At 38.1% G+C, this 16,295-nt stretch overlaps 9 protein-coding genes across 10 annotated transcripts; 6 read left to right on the forward strand and 3 right to left on the reverse strand.

The window, feature by feature from the left end:
- Positions 1-87: 87 nt before the first annotated feature.
- On the reverse strand, positions 88-3,512 carry Gasu_58420 (hypothetical protein). 2 transcript variants are annotated; one of them, XM_005702981.1, is made up of 4 exons: positions 2,348-3,512; positions 1,734-2,299; positions 1,490-1,671; positions 88-1,439 (listed from the first exon to the last, which is right to left on the reverse strand). In XM_005702981.1, exons 1-4 carry the CDS (start codon positions 3,402-3,404, stop codon positions 428-430), a joined length of 2,817 nt encoding a protein of 938 aa, XP_005703038.1. In that variant the 5' UTR covers positions 3,405-3,512; the 3' UTR covers positions 88-427. The 2 variants fall into 2 exon arrangements, with proteins under 2 accessions (XP_005703038.1, XP_005703037.1); XM_005702980.1 differs by lacking the exons at positions 1,734-2,299; positions 2,348-3,512 and having other exon boundaries at positions 88-1,446; positions 1,490-1,522.
- A 105-nt stretch (positions 3,513-3,617) lies between these two features.
- Gasu_58430 (IMP dehydrogenase) lies at positions 3,618-5,432 on the reverse strand. Its single transcript, XM_005702982.1, has 4 exons — positions 5,303-5,432; positions 5,096-5,254; positions 4,237-5,040; positions 3,618-4,185 (listed from the first exon to the last, which is right to left on the reverse strand). Exons 1-4 carry the CDS (start codon positions 5,408-5,410, stop codon positions 3,694-3,696), a joined length of 1,563 nt encoding a protein of 520 aa, XP_005703039.1. The 5' UTR covers positions 5,411-5,432; the 3' UTR covers positions 3,618-3,693.
- A 195-nt stretch (positions 5,433-5,627) lies between these two features.
- On the reverse strand, positions 5,628-7,342 carry Gasu_58440 (seryl-tRNA synthetase). The gene is made up of 2 exons (XM_005702983.1): positions 6,175-7,342; positions 5,628-6,111 (listed from the first exon to the last, which is right to left on the reverse strand). The coding sequence occupies exons 1-2, from the start codon at positions 7,327-7,329 to the stop codon at positions 5,761-5,763; spliced, it is 1,506 nt and encodes a 501-aa protein (XP_005703040.1). The 5' UTR covers positions 7,330-7,342; the 3' UTR covers positions 5,628-5,760.
- Positions 7,343-7,502: 160 nt separating this feature from the next.
- Positions 7,503-8,222, forward strand: Gasu_58450 (uncharacterized protein). The gene is made up of 3 exons (XM_005702984.1): positions 7,503-7,754; positions 7,806-7,850; positions 7,911-8,222. Exons 1-3 carry the CDS (start codon positions 7,509-7,511, stop codon positions 7,998-8,000), a joined length of 381 nt encoding a protein of 126 aa, XP_005703041.1. The 5' UTR covers positions 7,503-7,508; the 3' UTR covers positions 8,001-8,222.
- A 10-nt stretch (positions 8,223-8,232) lies between these two features.
- On the forward strand, positions 8,233-9,426 carry Gasu_58460 (elongator complex protein 4). The gene is made up of 3 exons (XM_005702985.1): positions 8,233-8,445; positions 8,498-9,137; positions 9,187-9,426. Exons 1-3 carry the CDS (start codon positions 8,237-8,239, stop codon positions 9,400-9,402), a joined length of 1,065 nt encoding a protein of 354 aa, XP_005703042.1. The 5' UTR covers positions 8,233-8,236; the 3' UTR covers positions 9,403-9,426.
- An 86-nt stretch (positions 9,427-9,512) lies between these two features.
- On the forward strand, positions 9,513-12,583 carry Gasu_58470 (cell division control protein 45). The gene is made up of 5 exons (XM_005702986.1): positions 9,513-10,783; positions 10,832-10,953; positions 11,003-11,329; positions 11,406-11,500; positions 11,667-12,583. Exons 1-5 carry the CDS (start codon positions 9,522-9,524, stop codon positions 12,510-12,512), a joined length of 2,652 nt encoding a protein of 883 aa, XP_005703043.1. The 5' UTR covers positions 9,513-9,521; the 3' UTR covers positions 12,513-12,583.
- A 359-nt stretch (positions 12,584-12,942) lies between these two features.
- Gasu_58480 (uncharacterized protein) lies at positions 12,943-14,063 on the forward strand. The gene has a single exon (XM_005702987.1). It carries the CDS (start codon positions 12,968-12,970, stop codon positions 13,931-13,933), a length of 966 nt encoding a protein of 321 aa, XP_005703044.1. The 5' UTR covers positions 12,943-12,967; the 3' UTR covers positions 13,934-14,063.
- An 89-nt stretch (positions 14,064-14,152) lies between these two features.
- Positions 14,153-15,593, forward strand: Gasu_58490 ((S)-2-hydroxy-acid oxidase). The gene is made up of 3 exons (XM_005702988.1): positions 14,153-14,326; positions 14,382-14,570; positions 14,632-15,593. Exons 1-3 carry the CDS (start codon positions 14,240-14,242, stop codon positions 15,562-15,564), a joined length of 1,209 nt encoding a protein of 402 aa, XP_005703045.1. The 5' UTR covers positions 14,153-14,239; the 3' UTR covers positions 15,565-15,593.
- A 9-nt stretch (positions 15,594-15,602) lies between these two features.
- On the forward strand, positions 15,603-16,283 carry Gasu_58500 (cyclase/dehydrase). Its single transcript, XM_005702989.1, has one exon. It carries the CDS (start codon positions 15,629-15,631, stop codon positions 16,256-16,258), a length of 630 nt encoding a protein of 209 aa, XP_005703046.1. The 5' UTR covers positions 15,603-15,628; the 3' UTR covers positions 16,259-16,283.
- Positions 16,284-16,295: the final 12 nt, after the last annotated feature.

Below are 16,295 nucleotides of genomic sequence, written 5' to 3' on the forward strand. Positions count from 1 at the left end.
TTTTTGTTACTATTGTCTGGGACTTTAATGATGAGTATATCTTTTGCTGACACCTCTTGTATGAGAGTTGGCTCTCGATGAACGCAAATATGAACTCTGAATAGAGACAATAGTCGACAAGATATTAGAATACTGACTCATCTAGTTGAATAGAATGTACACGGGGACTAGTTAGACTAGAGAAAGAGGTCGAATTTGACTAGAGACGTGTTCTTAGGGAATCTCTTCACACATATGTTGAAAGCCGTCATCGTCGATATCTTTTCTATTTGTTTCTAAATAGTCGTTATGATGAAGAAATGAAAATGGTTGGTTTTATGCATTGCTGTTGGATACTTATGCCTAGTCTATCTATAGTAAGGTATATTTCCACAAACAAGCAGAATAATCAACCACTTGTGCACTATTCACAAGCTATTTCCATTCATCAGGTATTATTTTCAGAAAGAGAGTCGGCAGTAGATTTCCTCCACTGAGTATTTTTCTTCTTTCGTTCGTGATAAGCTGTTTTGGCAGGAGAAGAAGAATGACGATTCATATCATGTGAATGATTCCACACCGACTTGCTGCTATTCGTGGTAGGTTCTGATTCATCCAACGATGTCTTGATATCTCTGGAGTTTGTTCTTTTGATCCACATTTTTGACTCAGGTTTTACTAGTCGCTGAAAACGTTCTTGATATGGAAAATGTTTCCATTTCCAAGGTTCCATGCAAATAAAATTACTAGCTGCCAATCTGTTGAAGGCTCTTTCATCAACAAGTATTTTGGCTTCACAAAAGTCATCTGGAATATGAGTCACCAACAATGAGTTGTCGGAATTCTTGTTTTGTTGTAAATGCATATTATAAACATACATATTATTCTTTCTTTTCCTTCGGTTGGATGAGTTGCTTTTCTGTTCTTGCGATGGAGTATCGGACATCTGTCGTGTGGACAACTTGGATGCTACGTTATTGGCAACTGATGATATATCATGGACAGTATTAATATTGTCCTTTGTATTTCTGCTCTCTTCATTTCTCCTGGTGCCATTAGAACCAGTTTTGAACATTTTGTTGTTATCTTCCGCCGATGTTACAGTTTGTTGTGACTTGAAGTGACTGGAAGATGAAGGACGAGACGAGCTACGAGAACTCTTCTTGAGATGATGTGTGTCTTTGCTAGGACTCTTTGAAAACTCATCCGCAAGAGGTTTTTCTTTTCCTTCTATATAGTCGTGTCGGAATTTGTTCAGAAAGCCTCCGTCAACAACTTCATCGATATCTTCCCAATCTACTTGTTTTCTGTTCTTGCTTTGAGAGTGCCTCTTTCCTACATTATCCGGTAATCCTACATCAAGATGTTCTTGGGAATAAGAATCTTTCTCAAGGCAACAAAAAAGGCACAGCCGTTTTCTTATAAACTTGTGTGCTACAAAAACGGTTGGTTGGTTTCCTCTTAACTCTATTTAGTTATTGAAACGCTTTATTGAAACTGGCCAACTTACCGTGACCCATAGAAACCCTTTTTAGTAAAAATATTTCCCACAAAATTACTTTTATGAAAACAAGCAAAAGCTTTCAAAGGTACAGGACTTGTGACGTAATACAAACTGAGTGGTGATTGGTTGAGTTGCCATTCTATCCTCGTTCCATCAGTCATCTTTAATGGCAAATCTGCATATTCGCTCTGATTCAAGAAAAACGAACGGAATAACTATTCGATGAAAAAAAGCTTAAAATGAAGAAAACGTTGATGAAGAAAATATAAATAAAGAGAGAAAAACGAATAAGGGGCTCGCGTCTTAAAATGAGTAAACAAAGAGCGAAGAAACGGTCCAATACTTTGAGCAATTTTTGAACTATTCGAGGAGCTCTTCTTATTCTAAGAGGTCTATAATTGGAAGTTTCAGATAAATTCCAATCTCCTGTAGAGTAATAATAACCTGAAGCATTATTCCGCTGCATCGAGTCAAGTGTCATGGCTTCCAACTGTGAGGCTCGACGTCTTTCAGTGTCTAATTGTGAGCTTAAAACACGAGCAGTACTTCGAAGACTTTCCATCTGATTTTGCTTTTCTAACAATGAGTCTGTCATTTGCTTTAGTTTAGCTTCCAATATTTGAATCTTCTCTTCATATTCCTTTGGTAGAGGAGTCGACTCTTCCACTGTGCTCGTATCTGACTTCATTGTCTGTGGATAATATTCTGTTGTTTCCTCCCTTTCTTGAAGAGTAGCCATTTGTCTTTCCAAATAACGAATTCTCTCATCGCGTTCTTCTAGCTGTTGAGATAATGACTCTAATCGTTCCATCCACACTATATACCAGTTAGCTCTTCCTATTCCTATGCAATCAAAGTGATTACCTTGCTTCTCTTCTTTATCTCCCTTTGTACAATTCTGCATGCTTTCCAACTGTTGCTGTACTTGTGCATATCGATTTCTTTCCATTTCCAAATGATACTCCAATTCCTGAATTCTATTAGCAAGCGTCTTATTTTCTTGCTGCTCCATAAACAAGTTCCTTTCAAACTCGGCTTCCTTTTCTTGAAATGCAAAGAACTGAGCTTCCCATTCATGAACCTTTTCTTGATAACTGCTTCTCGTGGATTGATGAGACGTCTTTTCCTTCTCCAACTCTTCTGATAGTCTCCTTATTTCTTCATGTACGGAAAAATGCAAGTCTTGTTGTTCTTGTGACTTTCTTTCCAACTCCTCTTGCAGATGATTTGCTTTCTGTCGATAAGCTGAGCACTCTTCCATGAGTTGTTTGATCCTCTCTTCTCGTTCTCCCATGGCTACCTGATATGCATCCAGTGCATCTTTCTTTTCTCTCCCAAGTTGTTCCAATTGCCAATCGACTTCCTCCAACTTTCTTTCCAACGCAAATATTTGTTCATCCTTTTCCTCTTCTAACTGACGATGACGCTTTCTTTCTTCACCAAGCTCGAACTGTAACTCTTCTAATAATTCCTTTGCCTTTTGTAGTTGTCTTGCATAACCATTTCTTTCCCTAGTAATTTCTGTCAACTGATTTCTGTATTCATTAGAACGAAAAGAATCAGATGGACGACCTTCTCTACGAAATGAAGAAACAACCTTGGCATCTTCAGTAACAAAAGCAATATCTGTAAACTCTTCGTCCGTTTCCTTGGACTGTGGTTTGGCTTTGTACACCGTAGTTGAAGGTTCCTGTGTCTTATTCTCAGAATACGTTGAGTTGGAAATGTCTAAAGTATTTTTGTCTTGATAAGTTGGAACGAGATTTTCAGATACTTCTGGTAACGGAGTGTTGAAAGCACTCTCGTCGTCTTCCCACTCCGAACTTTCCAAGGCTACCTTTCGTGAATAGTTGGCAACGTTCTCATCAAACGACTCCAAGAAATCTTCTGCTTTTTTAAGTGTTCGTTGAATGAACGACATGTTTGTTTCAAAGTGGTGTTGGGAACACTGGTTAAGTTGACTTTGTAGGCCCAAACTAGTTCATGAATTGGAGAGTGTGTTCAAACGTGTTGCCATTTCTCAATGGACATCTTATTATTTTCTCTATGCCGCATGAGATGTATTCAGCATCGGAACAATCGGAAACTGTGCTATTTCTGTGCTTCATACGCATACGCAGAACAACTGGAATAAAATGATCTGCAATCACAGGAGAGAAGTTCCTAGAATATGGAAACCACTAAAAGTCTTGTGGCCCCTAAAAAGGACTTTATACGTTCGACTTTTCATATGTAAATAAGGAATGGACGTTTCCTTCCAACTGTGCTGCAGGAGTACGAAGCTGCATACGTAATTTTCCTTGATCAATGTATTCATGCAATTGTTCAATACTCAATACACCCATATCTTGAAAACCATGACGAACGCCACTTAACAAATATGGAACATATCTTTTGATGCTTCCTTTGTCTATTACTGCTCCACTAACACCCTGAGCTACTTTTACACGATCATCTTCAGAAAAATAACGAAGCGCAGAGCCTTTCTTCATGGCTTCAGCAGAACCCATGCCACGGTATCGTTTAAGACGAATGCCATCTTTATAGAAATATTCTCCAGGGGCTTCTTCCGTTCCAGCTAACATACTTCCCAACATCACCGTAGATGCACCACAACAAAGTCCTTTGATAATATGACCAATAGATGAAACGCCTCCATCAGCTATGCAAGGAACACGATACTGTTTACACACTTGAGAGACCTTGATAACAAAATATGAAAATAAGTCATCATGAAAACATTATCAACATACCTTGTAGACTGCAGTCGCCTGTGGTCTACCACAAGCCATCACTTCTTGAGTAGTACAAATAGAGCCACAACCCATACCAACTCGAATAGCATCAGCTCCTGCTTGAATAAGATGATACGCTTGATTCTGAGTGGCAACATTCCCACAAATAACTTCTAAGCCTGGATGCTTGGCCTTGATATATCTTAACATCTCTAATTGAAATATAGAGTCACCTTGTGATGAATCTAACACAATACAATCAACTCCAACTTCTATCAGCGCTTCCAGTCTCTCACGGTCTTCTTGACGCGTACCAATCGCTGCAGCACAGAGTAATTTCTTATTCTTCACGTCTTTACTGGCTTCTGGAAAATCTCTATTCTTGGTCAAATCTGTCCTAGAAACCAAGCCTACTAAGCAACCATCTCGATCAACAATAGGTAGTTTTCCCTTTTTAGAAACTTTCAAAGTCTCATTGGCTTGGTCTAGTGTACAGCCCTGAGGTGCAGTTACGAGCTCAGAAGTCATAACTTCTGATAACGGCGTCGTCCAATCTTTCACAAACTCCACATCTCTCTTGGTTACTATTCCCAAGAGACGACTTCCCATTCTACCATCTTCAGTTATAGGAATGCCCATGAAACCGTACTTTTTCTTCAAATCATATGCGTCGGCAACAGTATGAAAAGGTGCCAGCGTCTTTGGATCAGTGATAAAACCATTTTCAAAACGTTTCACTCTTTCTACTTCTTTTTTTTGTTCCTTCACAGAATTGTTGCAGTGAATAACTCCAATACCACCTTGGAGTGCCATTGCGATGGCCTTTCGTTATGGTTAACCAAAACAAACTACTTCCTGCACTTGAACAAATACATACCATTTCACTTTCAGTTACGGTGTCCATGGGAGAGCTGACCAAAGGTGCGTTCAAAGTTATATTTTTTGTCAGATTTGTTGTCAAACTAACTTGTTCGTGTTTGAAATAAATATGTCCAGGAAGCAAAATGAAATCATTGTAGGAGTATCCGTAACAGTTCTAGCAAAACCGTTGAAAAAACAACTGCAACATGCGTAACTTTCGTACCTGAGGGTTATCAAAAACTTGAGCGGCAGTTACACCGTCTTTGAAAGGAAAGAGCTCTTCTTCGCTGTACAACAGAGTATTTTCCGCGCCATTGACAATCGGCGACATGTTCTCTATGATTGAATGGTAGGATGAAACGGAGAGAATTCTAGGAGGTTATCCATCCTCTAATGATATGGTGAGAATCTATAAATCACGAGCTACAAGAGTGTAAAAATGGTCTAACTTTGAGACAAATCACTCAAGTCAAATAAAAGTGGACATGCTACTACAAATTTCTGTCAAGGCACAGAACAAAATACAAAGAACTTGAGAAATGGCGCAAAGTGAAACCATTTCATGGCATTTTTTTTCTTATCTGAAAAAAGGCGCCAAAAATTAACAAGGACATTCTTATGCTTGTATATCTATTCACGAGAGTGTGTGACAACTGAAAACTTGGAAATTCACACATCAATTCATTCAATAGTCTTTCGGTTTCCTATATAGCTTTGGAGTGGCTCTGGAATAAGTATTTCACCATTGGAAAGCTGAAAATTTTCTAAAATGGTAATAATCATTCGAGGTATAGCACACGCTGTCGCATTCAAGGTATGAACGTAATGAATATTACCCTGTTTGTCACGATAACGAATATTTAACCTCCTTGCCTGATAATCAGTACAGTTCGATGCACTACTTATTTCACCAAAACCACTTCTTCCAGGCATCCAAGCTTCAACATCGAATTTCCGATAGGCAGGATTTCCCAAGTCTTGTGAAGGCATATCCAACACACGATAAGAAAACCCTAAAGAGGAAAACATTTCCTAACAATCATATTTGCCATAATTGATTCATCAAAAAACAAAACATGTTATCCATTTACATACCATTTGAATATTCAATAGGTCTTCAAGGAGAGCGTCACTTTGATTAGGTTTACATAGTACAAACATTTCCACCTTTGTAAATTGATGGACTCGATATAAACCTTTTGAAGCCTGACCGGCAGAACCAACTTCTTTTCGAAAACAATGACCAAACGCAACCATACGAATAGGAAGGCTTTGTTCATCCAAAATTTGGTTCATGTAATAACCTCCAAGTGGAATTTCTGCAGTTCCCACCAAACAAAGGTCACTATCTGCTACTCTATATATCTGTGATGCTTCACCACGAGGTTGAAATCCACATGCTAAGACTACTTCTGTTCTAACCAAATCGGGTGTGGATAAGGGAGTAAAACCTTTGGACACGACATGATTCAAAGACCAATTGATTAAAGCAACTTCCAATAAGGCAGCAGCGTTTTTTAAATAATAAAACTTTTGTCCACTAACTTTAGCAGCACTTTCAAAATCAGCCAAGTCCAACCTTTCTGCAATAAGTAAATGATTGTCCACATGTTCAGGTGGCGCTGATTGAGCTGCATCAACTACTTTCAAAACTCGGGCTTGTTCTTCAGCTCCTATAGGAACGTCAGGATGTGTTAGATTCGGTACCTTCATAGCTTCGATAAATAAAGTTTCTTCTACTGTCTCCAGTTGTTTTTCCAAATTTGCGATGTCTGTCTTCAGTACCTTTCCCTGTTCCTTGTATTCGTTCTTTTCTTTGGTAGAAGAAATATTGGCTATATTTTTGAGTCTTTCTGCGACTTGATTTCTTTCTTTTCTGAGTTGTTGGATCTGGGAGATGAGTTCACACTGTCTCTGATATAGAGACTTTATACCGTCCACGTCTATTTGTAATCCTCTGTTACGGATATTTTCTCTGTACACTTCCAGATGATCACAAAAATATCTAAAATCTAAAATATTTCTGGTGGGTGCATTCTTGACAACGTTGACAGTCTTCTCGGTAACACAATACCATAGGGGAGTTGACCTCTTTCTAGCCCTCAAAGGACAAGTATGTGAAAGATTACAGCATCTGTTTGTAATTCTGCTCAGAGTCAGTAAAGAGTATTTTGGAGGAGAGATATTGATAAGAAAAGAAGAATATAAAGATCTATCATAACCATCATGATAATGATTGGAAGGAATCATCAACATCCAAAAAGCTGATAATAGAAAGATGATTTCGTTGTCCATGATCACTTGAACTTGTTATGGAAGAGAAGGGACAATTTTTGTACAATACAGAAAAAGAGAGTTGGCATAAAAGATGATTGGAGAGAATGGACAACAACAACATACGGAAATACGTATTGCACAACATGATGTAAATGAGATTGACATTCTCAATAATTGTGAAGAAGTGGTGGTTACGAGGCAGACATCTGATGTTGTATCGGAAATGTTTCAAAAGCAATAAATACTTGAAACCTTTAACAAGTTGTGTTGTATTAAAGGTTTGCTTTCAACAACATATTTCCACGCATGCTATACTTCAAGAGCGACAACAGTTTAGAGAAGAGTGGCTGAAGTTTTTAGTATGCCCCGTCTCCAAACAACCTCTTCGTTATGATTCGGTAGGTTGAAAGTCTGTGGTTGGTTGTGACATATTTTTATCGATGATAAAGAAAAGGAATGAATTGGTGAATGATTCCTTGTTCATTCGATACCCAGTAGGTGGAGCCTTAAACCTCGTTTCTCGTATGAGACAACTTACAGTAATGGGGTTGTAGATTCGTGATGGTATACCACTATTGACTCCTTGGGATGGAAACAAAGAAACGGAGCATAGATCAACACAATCCACAGAGAGAGGAGTTTAGAAAGATGACTGCATAAGAGACTGGGAAAGTATAATAACAACACAGTAAGGAGATATAAATATTCTTGGTTCCTACTCAGAGTCCAAGTTGTAGATAATTTTCAATATAAAATATTTCCAATATAAAAGTAAAGAATATCAGAATATCATTTCTTTACGGAATGTTGCCATTGTGTAAAACCAACAGTTCCTCGTTCCTTATTATAAAAATGCATCCAAATGTGGCATTCGGCATTCATGGAAAAGAACAGTTTTATCCGACTCGCATCTTCTCAATCTTCTGTTGCACAATTGCAAATCAGAAAAAGTGGAACTAGACCTTCCTTTTATAACAAATGGCCACAAACTAGTACTGGATTTCCTGAACTGGACAAGGCTCTCGGAGGTGGCGTTCCTATTGGCTCAGTGTTTGTTCTGTTGGAAGATGAACCCACTCGCTTCTATCAGTAGGTTTCGTTCCTTCAAAGCTAACGAAGATATATTTGACATATTACGTAGATCTATTTTAAATGTATTTATGGCTCAAGGTTTGGCACATAAACATACTTTGGCTTTAGCTTCAGCAGATGAAGAACCCTCTCAAGTTATCACGAACCTCCCTAAAAGAAGAAATTCTCTGATTGCTGAAAGAAATAACAAGGAATCCAACGACGCATCCTTGAAAATAGCTTGGCGTTATGCCGAACAACCGAGTGGGAGCCAAATACGTGGAACTTCAGTCTCGGAGTCACTGTCTGGTCAAGTATATCACCACACTTTTGACTTGACCGAACAAGAAGATCCAAAACAACTTGAAAAGGCTTTAATTTCAACTTTTGGTGATACTTGTTTCACTTACGACGCTATGTTGCTTCATATGAAAGAACATATACTTCATAGTGAAGATCGGGGATTCATGAGTAGACTAGTTATCCGTTCATTTGCTTCTCATTTTTGGGAAAATGCTACTTGTCAACAACTTGTTATATTTCTGTTATATTTCCGATACATCATTCGGAAGAGTACAGAAGGCTGTGTAGGAATGATATCAGTAGCCAGGTCCTCTCTTGAACAATATCCCTTTTTGAAAGCTGCCTTGTTTCATCTTGGTGATATAGTTTTGGACTTGAATTCATGTCAAGGTCAGGGGACAGCAGAGGTAAGATTAATTTTTTTGGAAGAAAAGATAGGATAACGACTCTTCATAGTTGGGACTCGGAAACTTTCATGCGTTGGCAAATATACACAAATACCCACGTATAGGAGGTGTTCATTTGTTTAGACCACCTTGTTCAACGTTTGTTTTAAAGAGAAAGAGGAGGTCAATAGAATGGCAGGTTGCTTATTCTTCTCCAGAAGAAGAAAATGAAAATGTAAGAAGTTTTGAAACTGGAAAAACTTTACAACACCATGTAGACTTTTAAATAAAGAAACAAACAAAAAATGCTTTTGGCGCCATTATTTCACCCGCCAAAATTTGCTTTTCTTTCTTTGGGAAGAATTGCTTGAAGAAGGAGAGCACAAGTCTCCTGTAAACCTAAGGATGCTTGTGACTCGTTCCAAGTTTTCAGATGTATGGAACTTATTGAGAAAACACTGTTTAAGGAATAGCCAACCGGTTCTTGTATTTGTTACTAGCACAGTCGACGCTTTATGCAGTTGCAAGATCCTAACCGAGCTTTTAAAGTGCGATTTTATTTCTTTTCAATTATATCCAGTATTTAGTTATGCTCATTTGAAACAATTATTCTTGGAAATAGAAGAAAATGGAACGTACTGGGAGTTTTCTCTGTTTATAGAACTAGGAGCAACAGTCGACTTGTTGCAACTTTTGCAGTGGAAAGAGAGCGAAATGTCCAAATACCTATTGGTATGGGATACCCAAAGACCTTATCATTTACGCAACTTGGATAGCAAATATGTATTTCTATTTGATAGGCATAGTCAAGAGTCTTGGGCCAAACAAGTGAAGACATTACCTTTTGTAGGATTAGAGAATGAATATGGTTTGGTACTTCAGTCAAGTTCTTTGGAAGAAACAACTTTATACGAAGAAAATGAGACCGATGTAACTGATGAAGAAGTCGTTGCCTCTGTGGAATGGGATAATGAATCTTGTGCTTCTCCTCTTTGGGACCGTTTAGAAGACATAAGTAATGGATTTTTTGGAGAACAAATTTCATCAACGAATAGCAATAGAATAACAGAACATAGTTTGATGGATTCAGAGGACTACGATCGTAGTTTGGAGCGTACAAGAGAAGCATTGCAATATTATGCAAAGCCAGAATGGGATGCTTGTTCATCTTCTATTTTAACTTATGTACTTGCAAGGGATATGAACCAAGGCACTATCTCTCATTTATGGTTGGCTATATTAGGATTGACCGATCATTTTTTGGATAATCGTATATGGAAGGGAGACTATGAAATGCAGATATCATTTTTAAAAGCAGAATTGGAAAGATATCAATCAACAACAACAAATACAGAAGACTCATCTCCTATAGGAATGCTTTCTACTAGTTGTAGTTGGGACAAGGAAAATGAAAGGAGTGATTATGGCGACAAGTCTCGAGTCATTTATAGTATTGAATGGAAAATTGAATTGATGCGACTTTGGACATTTTATGATTCCTTGATGCATAGTTGTTTGTTTGTTAGTCGTCTTGCTACTTGGAAACAAAAAGGTCAACGTGATATTTTAGAGATGTTGGCAATATTAGGAATCCCCTTAAAAGATGCCAAACAAACCTGGAATCATATGGACGTGAGATGTAAACGATTGTTGCAATCCAAGTTTTCGTAAGTATTCTTTTTATATTTGAACATTCAGAAGATAGAAATGAATAGAGTGGCCTGTCGTCATTTTGGATTGGACGATATTTCCTTTCCTTCTTTTATACGAGTATTTGCGGATGGTAGTTGTTTTTCAGCAATGGATATGGTATTGTCTATTCGTGCATTATTTTTGGGTAAGTGCATAATGTTGAAGATGAGTTTTTGCAAATATTTTATGACTAGGCAATGGAAGAGAGTGTATGGATTCCTTTTGGAAAGCTTACGAGTCCCTTGTTGATTCCATTGTACTCTTTGAAGGCTTACAGAGAGCCATCTACATTCGACGATATTTAGTAGAAGAAGTTGCTCAAGTAGCGGACAGACAGCGGATACTTTCTTGCAAACATTTTCGATATATATTATGGAAAGAATGTTCGGTCAACATGAAATGCTTGTTACTTTCACCGTTGTACAGATCTTTTTCCGTCATGATTGGTGAGACTATACAACAGAGAAATATCTTTTCTTCCAAAAAGCCTTTATTATTCTTAGCAAAAGTTTCATCAGATGGTAAGCCTTTTTTTGGTTTTGGATCATATGGATAATAATCATATACTTGTTTATATTTATTTGCGATTGTATATAGTATGGCAAGTTTGGTGGTTGACGTTGGTAACCCATTCTACTGTATCTCCTTTCTTTCTTCATTTACAGCAGACTATATTAGAATTGCTTCCTCATGTAAGAATTGAACAAGGAAGACTAGTCTACTATGTAGAAAATGGATATGAAAAGACTCTTTTAAGAAAGTTGCAATTTTTATAAAATTGCTATTTCACGCTCATCTGCTGTCATATGTGTCTCTTTCCCTGATAGGAAAGGGTCAAATGTCTTTCCGTCGGTCCAGATTGAGATGGCCATGTTGAGAAACGTTGCGGCATTGATTTGCTATGATCACATTGATTGGTGGACAGTGAATCTTTTTAGCGTCCGAGTGGTTATGTCTATTGCTAGTATAGAAAAATTATCCATAGCACAACTCTGTCACTTTCCTAGCAACTCACAAGTTGTTACGAAAAGATATGAACATGTTTTGCCTTTTCAGTTTATTCAAGAGACTAGTGCTACAAGTGAGGAATATAGAACTGGATTGGAAGACGATTCCCCTCTTGAACGAAACTTGGTTCCAGTAGTTAGTAAAAAGGAGTTTTCTTTAAGAATCAGTACTCGTGAGACGCTTTGTTGTGAAAAGACTAATCAGGATAGTTTGTATAACAAAGATAGAACACAAGACATGATGCAAAGACGATGTGTTCGTACAAGTACATTATGGAAACAACGGGACCAAATGAGAATGAAACAAACCTATGAATTCTTACTCGAGAAAGAAAGAAAGTTACAAGAAAAGATACATAGAGATCTATCCTCACTATTGCATGGCGATGATCAGTTACGAGAGTTGGTCAAGTCTATTTGTCCCGATATTCAAGAAAATGGTTTGACAAGTCATTTACCCTTATTAAAAGGAAGTGCTTGGAATTTATTGAAGAGAAAACGTCATCCTATTATTCGCAGAGCATCTCCCGGGACATTGTCACAGTTATCAACTCAAGCATTGCAAAAGAGAAGAAACTTACAAAAAAATGCTTCCAAACAAAGGATTGCAGACTTTGATAGGAAAAGAATGGATTTGTTGAGATGGAACTGTAAGATATTGGAATTGTTATGGAAACAATATTATTCGTCCATTTAGAAGATGGGATAGGTTGATGATAGTGGGATAAGGGATACGTATTCTGGGTTACTTGAGGTTTTTTCTTTCTGTCTTTTCTATCTCTCTCGATATATATATATATATACACACAATATATACATATATACATATATATATATATATATTCATCTTTCCATTTGTTATTTGTGACGCCTAAAATGGCTCATTTGTGAGCGATTTCCGGAAGAATCGTTTACCGACGGAAAAGAACAAATGGTAGTCTGTTCATTTTTCCTTTCAATGTCATGAGAAAAGTAGTTTTGGACGACTTTGGCAACGTCGCGTGTCTCTTCCACAGGTCTCATTGATTACCTCAAGTCCTACAAAAAGTGAAAAAGCACAAATAGTCTCGTGAAAGTCTTGCCTATTGTGTAGTTTGAAGAAGATGGTTCTGTCTTAGGAGTGATATAGAAACAGTGTGGGTAGTGACTGTGATGACAAGCCACAACAAGCACTTTCGACGGGATGATTGTGTGCCAGATAATTCGATTGAGATTTCTATAGACAGTATTGTAAATAAGGACCAAGATAATGAGTGGGAAGCCAGGTCTGTGTTGTCTATGGGAAGTCAGGAGAACAAGGTGAACAGAAACGAACAAGGCCTTAAAAGTCTTCCCTCTATAAGCCAGTTATGTCTTGTTTGTATGCCAAAGACACCTCATACCATAGTAGAAGAACAAGAAGTGTATCACTTACCTTGTATGAATGGTTTAAGAGAGAGTTCACTTGACAAAGTCGGCAAGGTACAGCAGCCACTGGATAATTCGGAAATGGATAGGAGCGGAAAACCTTGCTTGTCGCAACAAGATGGGATTGGAGTGTCGGAATATTCAAACTCGGAAGACCATTCTAGTAGCCAAGGTACATCCTCTTTCAATGACACAACTTGTAGTAGAGCAAGTCGCAAGTCTGACGAGAATAGCAAAGCTAAAAGACAGTTGGCAAAGAAATTGTGGAGACAGCGAGACCAGATGAAAAGGGAAGAAGAGAAACTTATCTTTCAAAGGAAAGAACAGAGCTTCCAAGAAGCTATACGGGAGTGGATACAATCGCATTCTGATGAGTGGAATGAAGAAAGATTACTACAAGTTTCCAAAGAACTTTTTCAACAAGAGGCAGGTTCTAGTAGAGTAGAAGGAATAGAGACTATGCCAGTTTTACATGGTAGTGCATTTGACTTGATTACTAAACAGAGACATCGTATAGAAAAGCGTTTGCCTCCAGGGGCATTAGAACAGCTTCCAGAAGAGGAAATTAGAAAGCGAAGAAATGAACAAAAGTCAGCCTCTAAATGGAGAGCTATGCAGTTACAAACGGAGAAGATGCATTTGTTACGTTGGAACTGTCGTCTATTGGAAGAATTGTATAAATATATAAGAAAGCGTAGCGAAGTACCTTGAAACACTATTTCCATTCGTTCTCTTATATTATAATAATATCTTCTCGTTATTTATGAGGATTGAATCTTCTATAAATCATCAACTTACTCTTCATTTCCACCAACCACTTCATAGAGAATCTCGTTCCAATTCACTTGTCGAACGGCAGAAATTCCTCACCATAGGATTTAACATGAAGGTGCGGCTATTTCCTTCCTTATCCAGAAGAAGAGAAAAGGCCCTTACTTAAATGTGGGAGAGTGAGAGACGAGGAAAGGATTGTAGAAGAAATTGTGCCAAGTTTGCTAGTTTGTAAGATATTATCTGATGTCCAAAAACAATACTTTGGCTCATTTTGAGCCTGTGAACTTGTATGAGTTTGAAGCTTTGGCAAAGTTAAAGTTGCCAAAAATGGCAAGTGAAAGAATGCAATATTCTGGTAATACTGTTTGCTTAGGACAAAAAATAGGTTTATGATTACTATTGCTCTGGTGCAGACGATCAGTACACACTTCAAGATAATATAGAAGCCTTTCGAAGGCTTCGATTGATTCCAAGAGTTTTGGTGGATATTTCTGCACAAGATATTTCGACCACTATATTGGGTGTTCCTTCCAGTTTCCCACTTATCATTGCACCAACTGCTATGCAAAGAATGGTATGCATATTGTATATGATTGTATTTAGAGAGTATGAATGACTGTTATTTTTGTTGTCAGGCACACCACGATGGTGAATGTGCAACTGCAAGAGCAGCAGCTAAGAATGGAGTCATTATGACCTTATCTTCTTGGTCAACAACGAATATTGAAGACGTAGCTAAAGCTGCACCTAATGCACCTCGTTGGTTTCAACTATACGTATATAAAGATAGGGATGTGACTGCCAAGCTCGTTCGTCGAGCAGAGAAAGCAGGTTATTTAGCTATTGCTCTTACTGTAGACACTCCTCGTCTAGGAAGAAGAGAAGCCGATATTCACAACAAGTTTTCTTTACCTTCTCATCTAACTATGGCCAACTTTGCGGAAGATGATGGTAGAGAGAAGAGTCATATGGAAAAGAGTTCAGGTTCTGGTCTTGCGGCTTATGTAGCTTCCTTGATTGATCGTTCCCTTTCTTGGAAAGATATTGCTTGGTTGAAGAGTATTACTCGTTTACCTATCATTGTGAAAGGAGTCGTTACAAGAGCGGATGCAGAAATTGCAGTTCGTAATGGAGTAGCTGGAATCATTGTTAGTAATCATGGAGCGAGGCAATTGGATACTTCTTTGGCTACTATTGATTGTTTAGAAGAAGTTGTCACTGGAGCACAAGGCAGAGTACCAGTATTTGTAGATTCTGGAGTTCGTCGAGGCACAGATATTGTGAAAAGCCTGGCACTTGGAGCTCAAGCAGTGCAAATTGGTCGTGGTGTTCTATGGGGTTTGGCAGTTGGTGGAGAAGAAGGTGTGGATCGAGTCTTAAAGTTGCTTCGAGATGAGTTTGAGTTGGCACTTGGATTGTGTGGTTGTAGAACGGTAAAAGATATTCGTAGAGATATGGTAGTTCGATTGAACGAATTGCCTTTACAAAAGAAACATTCTTTTGGTTTGGCTCAATCCAATGGCCAACTTCATGGAATGAATAACTTTAGTAATCATTCTCGTCTATAATAAATCATTGGCTTTTGGTGGTCCTTGAAAAGGGAATTTCCCTTGTTCTTCTTCTTATTGTGAAATGTATGCATTATTTGTAGGCAGCCATGACTTGTGGAATTTGCAGAAAAAGATTCGTTGCCAACAAGTTTGCTTTCATAGAGAAGTTTTCATAAAGAGTACTCCAGTTTGGACTAGAAGCAGGTATCCTGCCTCAGTTCCTTGTTTACTGTTTGCAACAAATGAAGGAGAGTGGTTAGGTCATACTGTCAAGTTGGATGTACAAGTTCCTTCTTGGTTGGCTTTCGATCTGTACTCTGACTTGGAAAAAATGCCCAGTTGGTCTCCTTGGTTACGTAGTGTTCAAGTAGATCCTAAGCAACCAGAAATAGCTACGTGGAACCTGTCAGCACGAGGTTTAAGTGTTAGTTGGCGTTCAAGAAATACTCGAGTAGAACGTCCTCATATCATTGCCTGGGAAAGTTTGGAAGGTCTTCCTAATAGAGGTTCGGTTCAATTCCAAGAAAAAGGCGATAATTGTACTCAAGTAGAATTGACTGTGGAATATAAGGTGCCTCGTTTCTTAAAGGTGCTACTTAGTAACTCTTTTGTTGGAAAGTTTGTTGAACGCACGCTGTTGGAAGATTTGAAAAGATTCCGATTATGTGCACTGAGGGAATATGCAACTGAGAAAAGAAGTATGAAGAATTAAACAAGTGGACTATGTGATGATGAGATTTGAAGACTAT

This window comes from Galdieria sulphuraria, assembly GCF_000341285.1.
Source record: "Galdieria sulphuraria unplaced genomic scaffold scaf_63, whole genome shotgun sequence".
Taxonomy (NCBI): Eukaryota; Rhodophyta; class Bangiophyceae; order Galdieriales; family Galdieriaceae; genus Galdieria; species Galdieria sulphuraria.

Excerpts from the sequence above, each read along its gene's own strand:
- Gasu_58420 (XM_005702981.1), bottom strand. The coding sequence starts at position 3,404 with ATGTCGTTCATTCAACGAACACTTAAAAAAGCAGAAGATTTCTTGGAG. Across the intron at positions 2,300-2,347 it reads AGATAAAGAAGAGAAGCAAG|TGTGGATGGAACGATTAGAG; the intron begins GTAATCACTTTG and ends ACTGGTATATAG. Across the intron at positions 1,672-1,733 it reads TTTATATTTTCTTCATCAAC|AGCGAATATGCAGATTTGCC; the intron begins GTTTTCTTCATT and ends TTCTTGAATCAG.
- Gasu_58430 (XM_005702982.1), bottom strand. The coding sequence starts at position 5,410 with ATGTCGCCGATTGTCAATGGCGCGGAAAATACTCTGTTGTACAGCGAA. Across the intron at positions 5,255-5,302 it reads AAGTTTTTGATAACCCTCAG|AACTGTTACGGATACTCCTA; the intron begins GTACGAAAGTTA and ends CGGTTTTGCTAG. Across the intron at positions 4,186-4,236 it reads AGGCGACTGCAGTCTACAAG|GTCTCTCAAGTGTGTAAACA; the intron begins GTATGTTGATAA and ends TTTGTTATCAAG.
- Gasu_58440 (XM_005702983.1), bottom strand. The coding sequence starts at position 7,329 with ATGATTCCTTCCAATCATTATCATGATGGTTATGATAGATCTTTATAT. Across the intron at positions 6,112-6,174 it reads ACCTATTGAATATTCAAATG|GAAATGTTTTCCTCTTTAGG; the intron begins GTATGTAAATGG and ends TATGATTGTTAG.
- Gasu_58450 (XM_005702984.1), top strand. The coding sequence starts at position 7,509 with ATGAGATTGACATTCTCAATAATTGTGAAGAAGTGGTGGTTACGAGGC. Across the intron at positions 7,755-7,805 it reads AACCTCTTCGTTATGATTCG|AAAAGGAATGAATTGGTGAA; the intron begins GTAGGTTGAAAG and ends TCGATGATAAAG. Across the intron at positions 7,851-7,910 it reads CCTTGTTCATTCGATACCCA|ATTCGTGATGGTATACCACT; the intron begins GTAGGTGGAGCC and ends ATGGGGTTGTAG.
- Gasu_58460 (XM_005702985.1), top strand. The coding sequence starts at position 8,237 with ATGGAAAAGAACAGTTTTATCCGACTCGCATCTTCTCAATCTTCTGTT. Across the intron at positions 8,446-8,497 it reads GAACCCACTCGCTTCTATCA|ATCTATTTTAAATGTATTTA; the intron begins GTAGGTTTCGTT and ends CATATTACGTAG. Across the intron at positions 9,138-9,186 it reads AAGGTCAGGGGACAGCAGAG|TTGGGACTCGGAAACTTTCA; the intron begins GTAAGATTAATT and ends GACTCTTCATAG.
- Gasu_58470 (XM_005702986.1), top strand. The coding sequence starts at position 9,522 with ATGCTTGTGACTCGTTCCAAGTTTTCAGATGTATGGAACTTATTGAGA. Across the intron at positions 10,954-11,002 it reads TATTCGTGCATTATTTTTGG|GCAATGGAAGAGAGTGTATG; the intron begins GTAAGTGCATAA and ends TTTTATGACTAG. Across the intron at positions 11,501-11,666 it reads TATTAGAATTGCTTCCTCAT|ATTGAGATGGCCATGTTGAG; the intron begins GTAAGAATTGAA and ends CCGTCGGTCCAG.
- Gasu_58480 (XM_005702987.1), top strand. The coding sequence starts at position 12,968 with ATGACAAGCCACAACAAGCACTTTCGACGGGATGATTGTGTGCCAGAT.
- Gasu_58490 (XM_005702988.1), top strand. The coding sequence starts at position 14,240 with ATGTCCAAAAACAATACTTTGGCTCATTTTGAGCCTGTGAACTTGTAT. Across the intron at positions 14,327-14,381 it reads AGTTAAAGTTGCCAAAAATG|GTTTATGATTACTATTGCTC; the intron begins GCAAGTGAAAGA and ends GACAAAAAATAG. Across the intron at positions 14,571-14,631 it reads CAACTGCTATGCAAAGAATG|GCACACCACGATGGTGAATG; the intron begins GTATGCATATTG and ends TTTTGTTGTCAG.
- Gasu_58500 (XM_005702989.1), top strand. The coding sequence starts at position 15,629 with ATGTATGCATTATTTGTAGGCAGCCATGACTTGTGGAATTTGCAGAAA.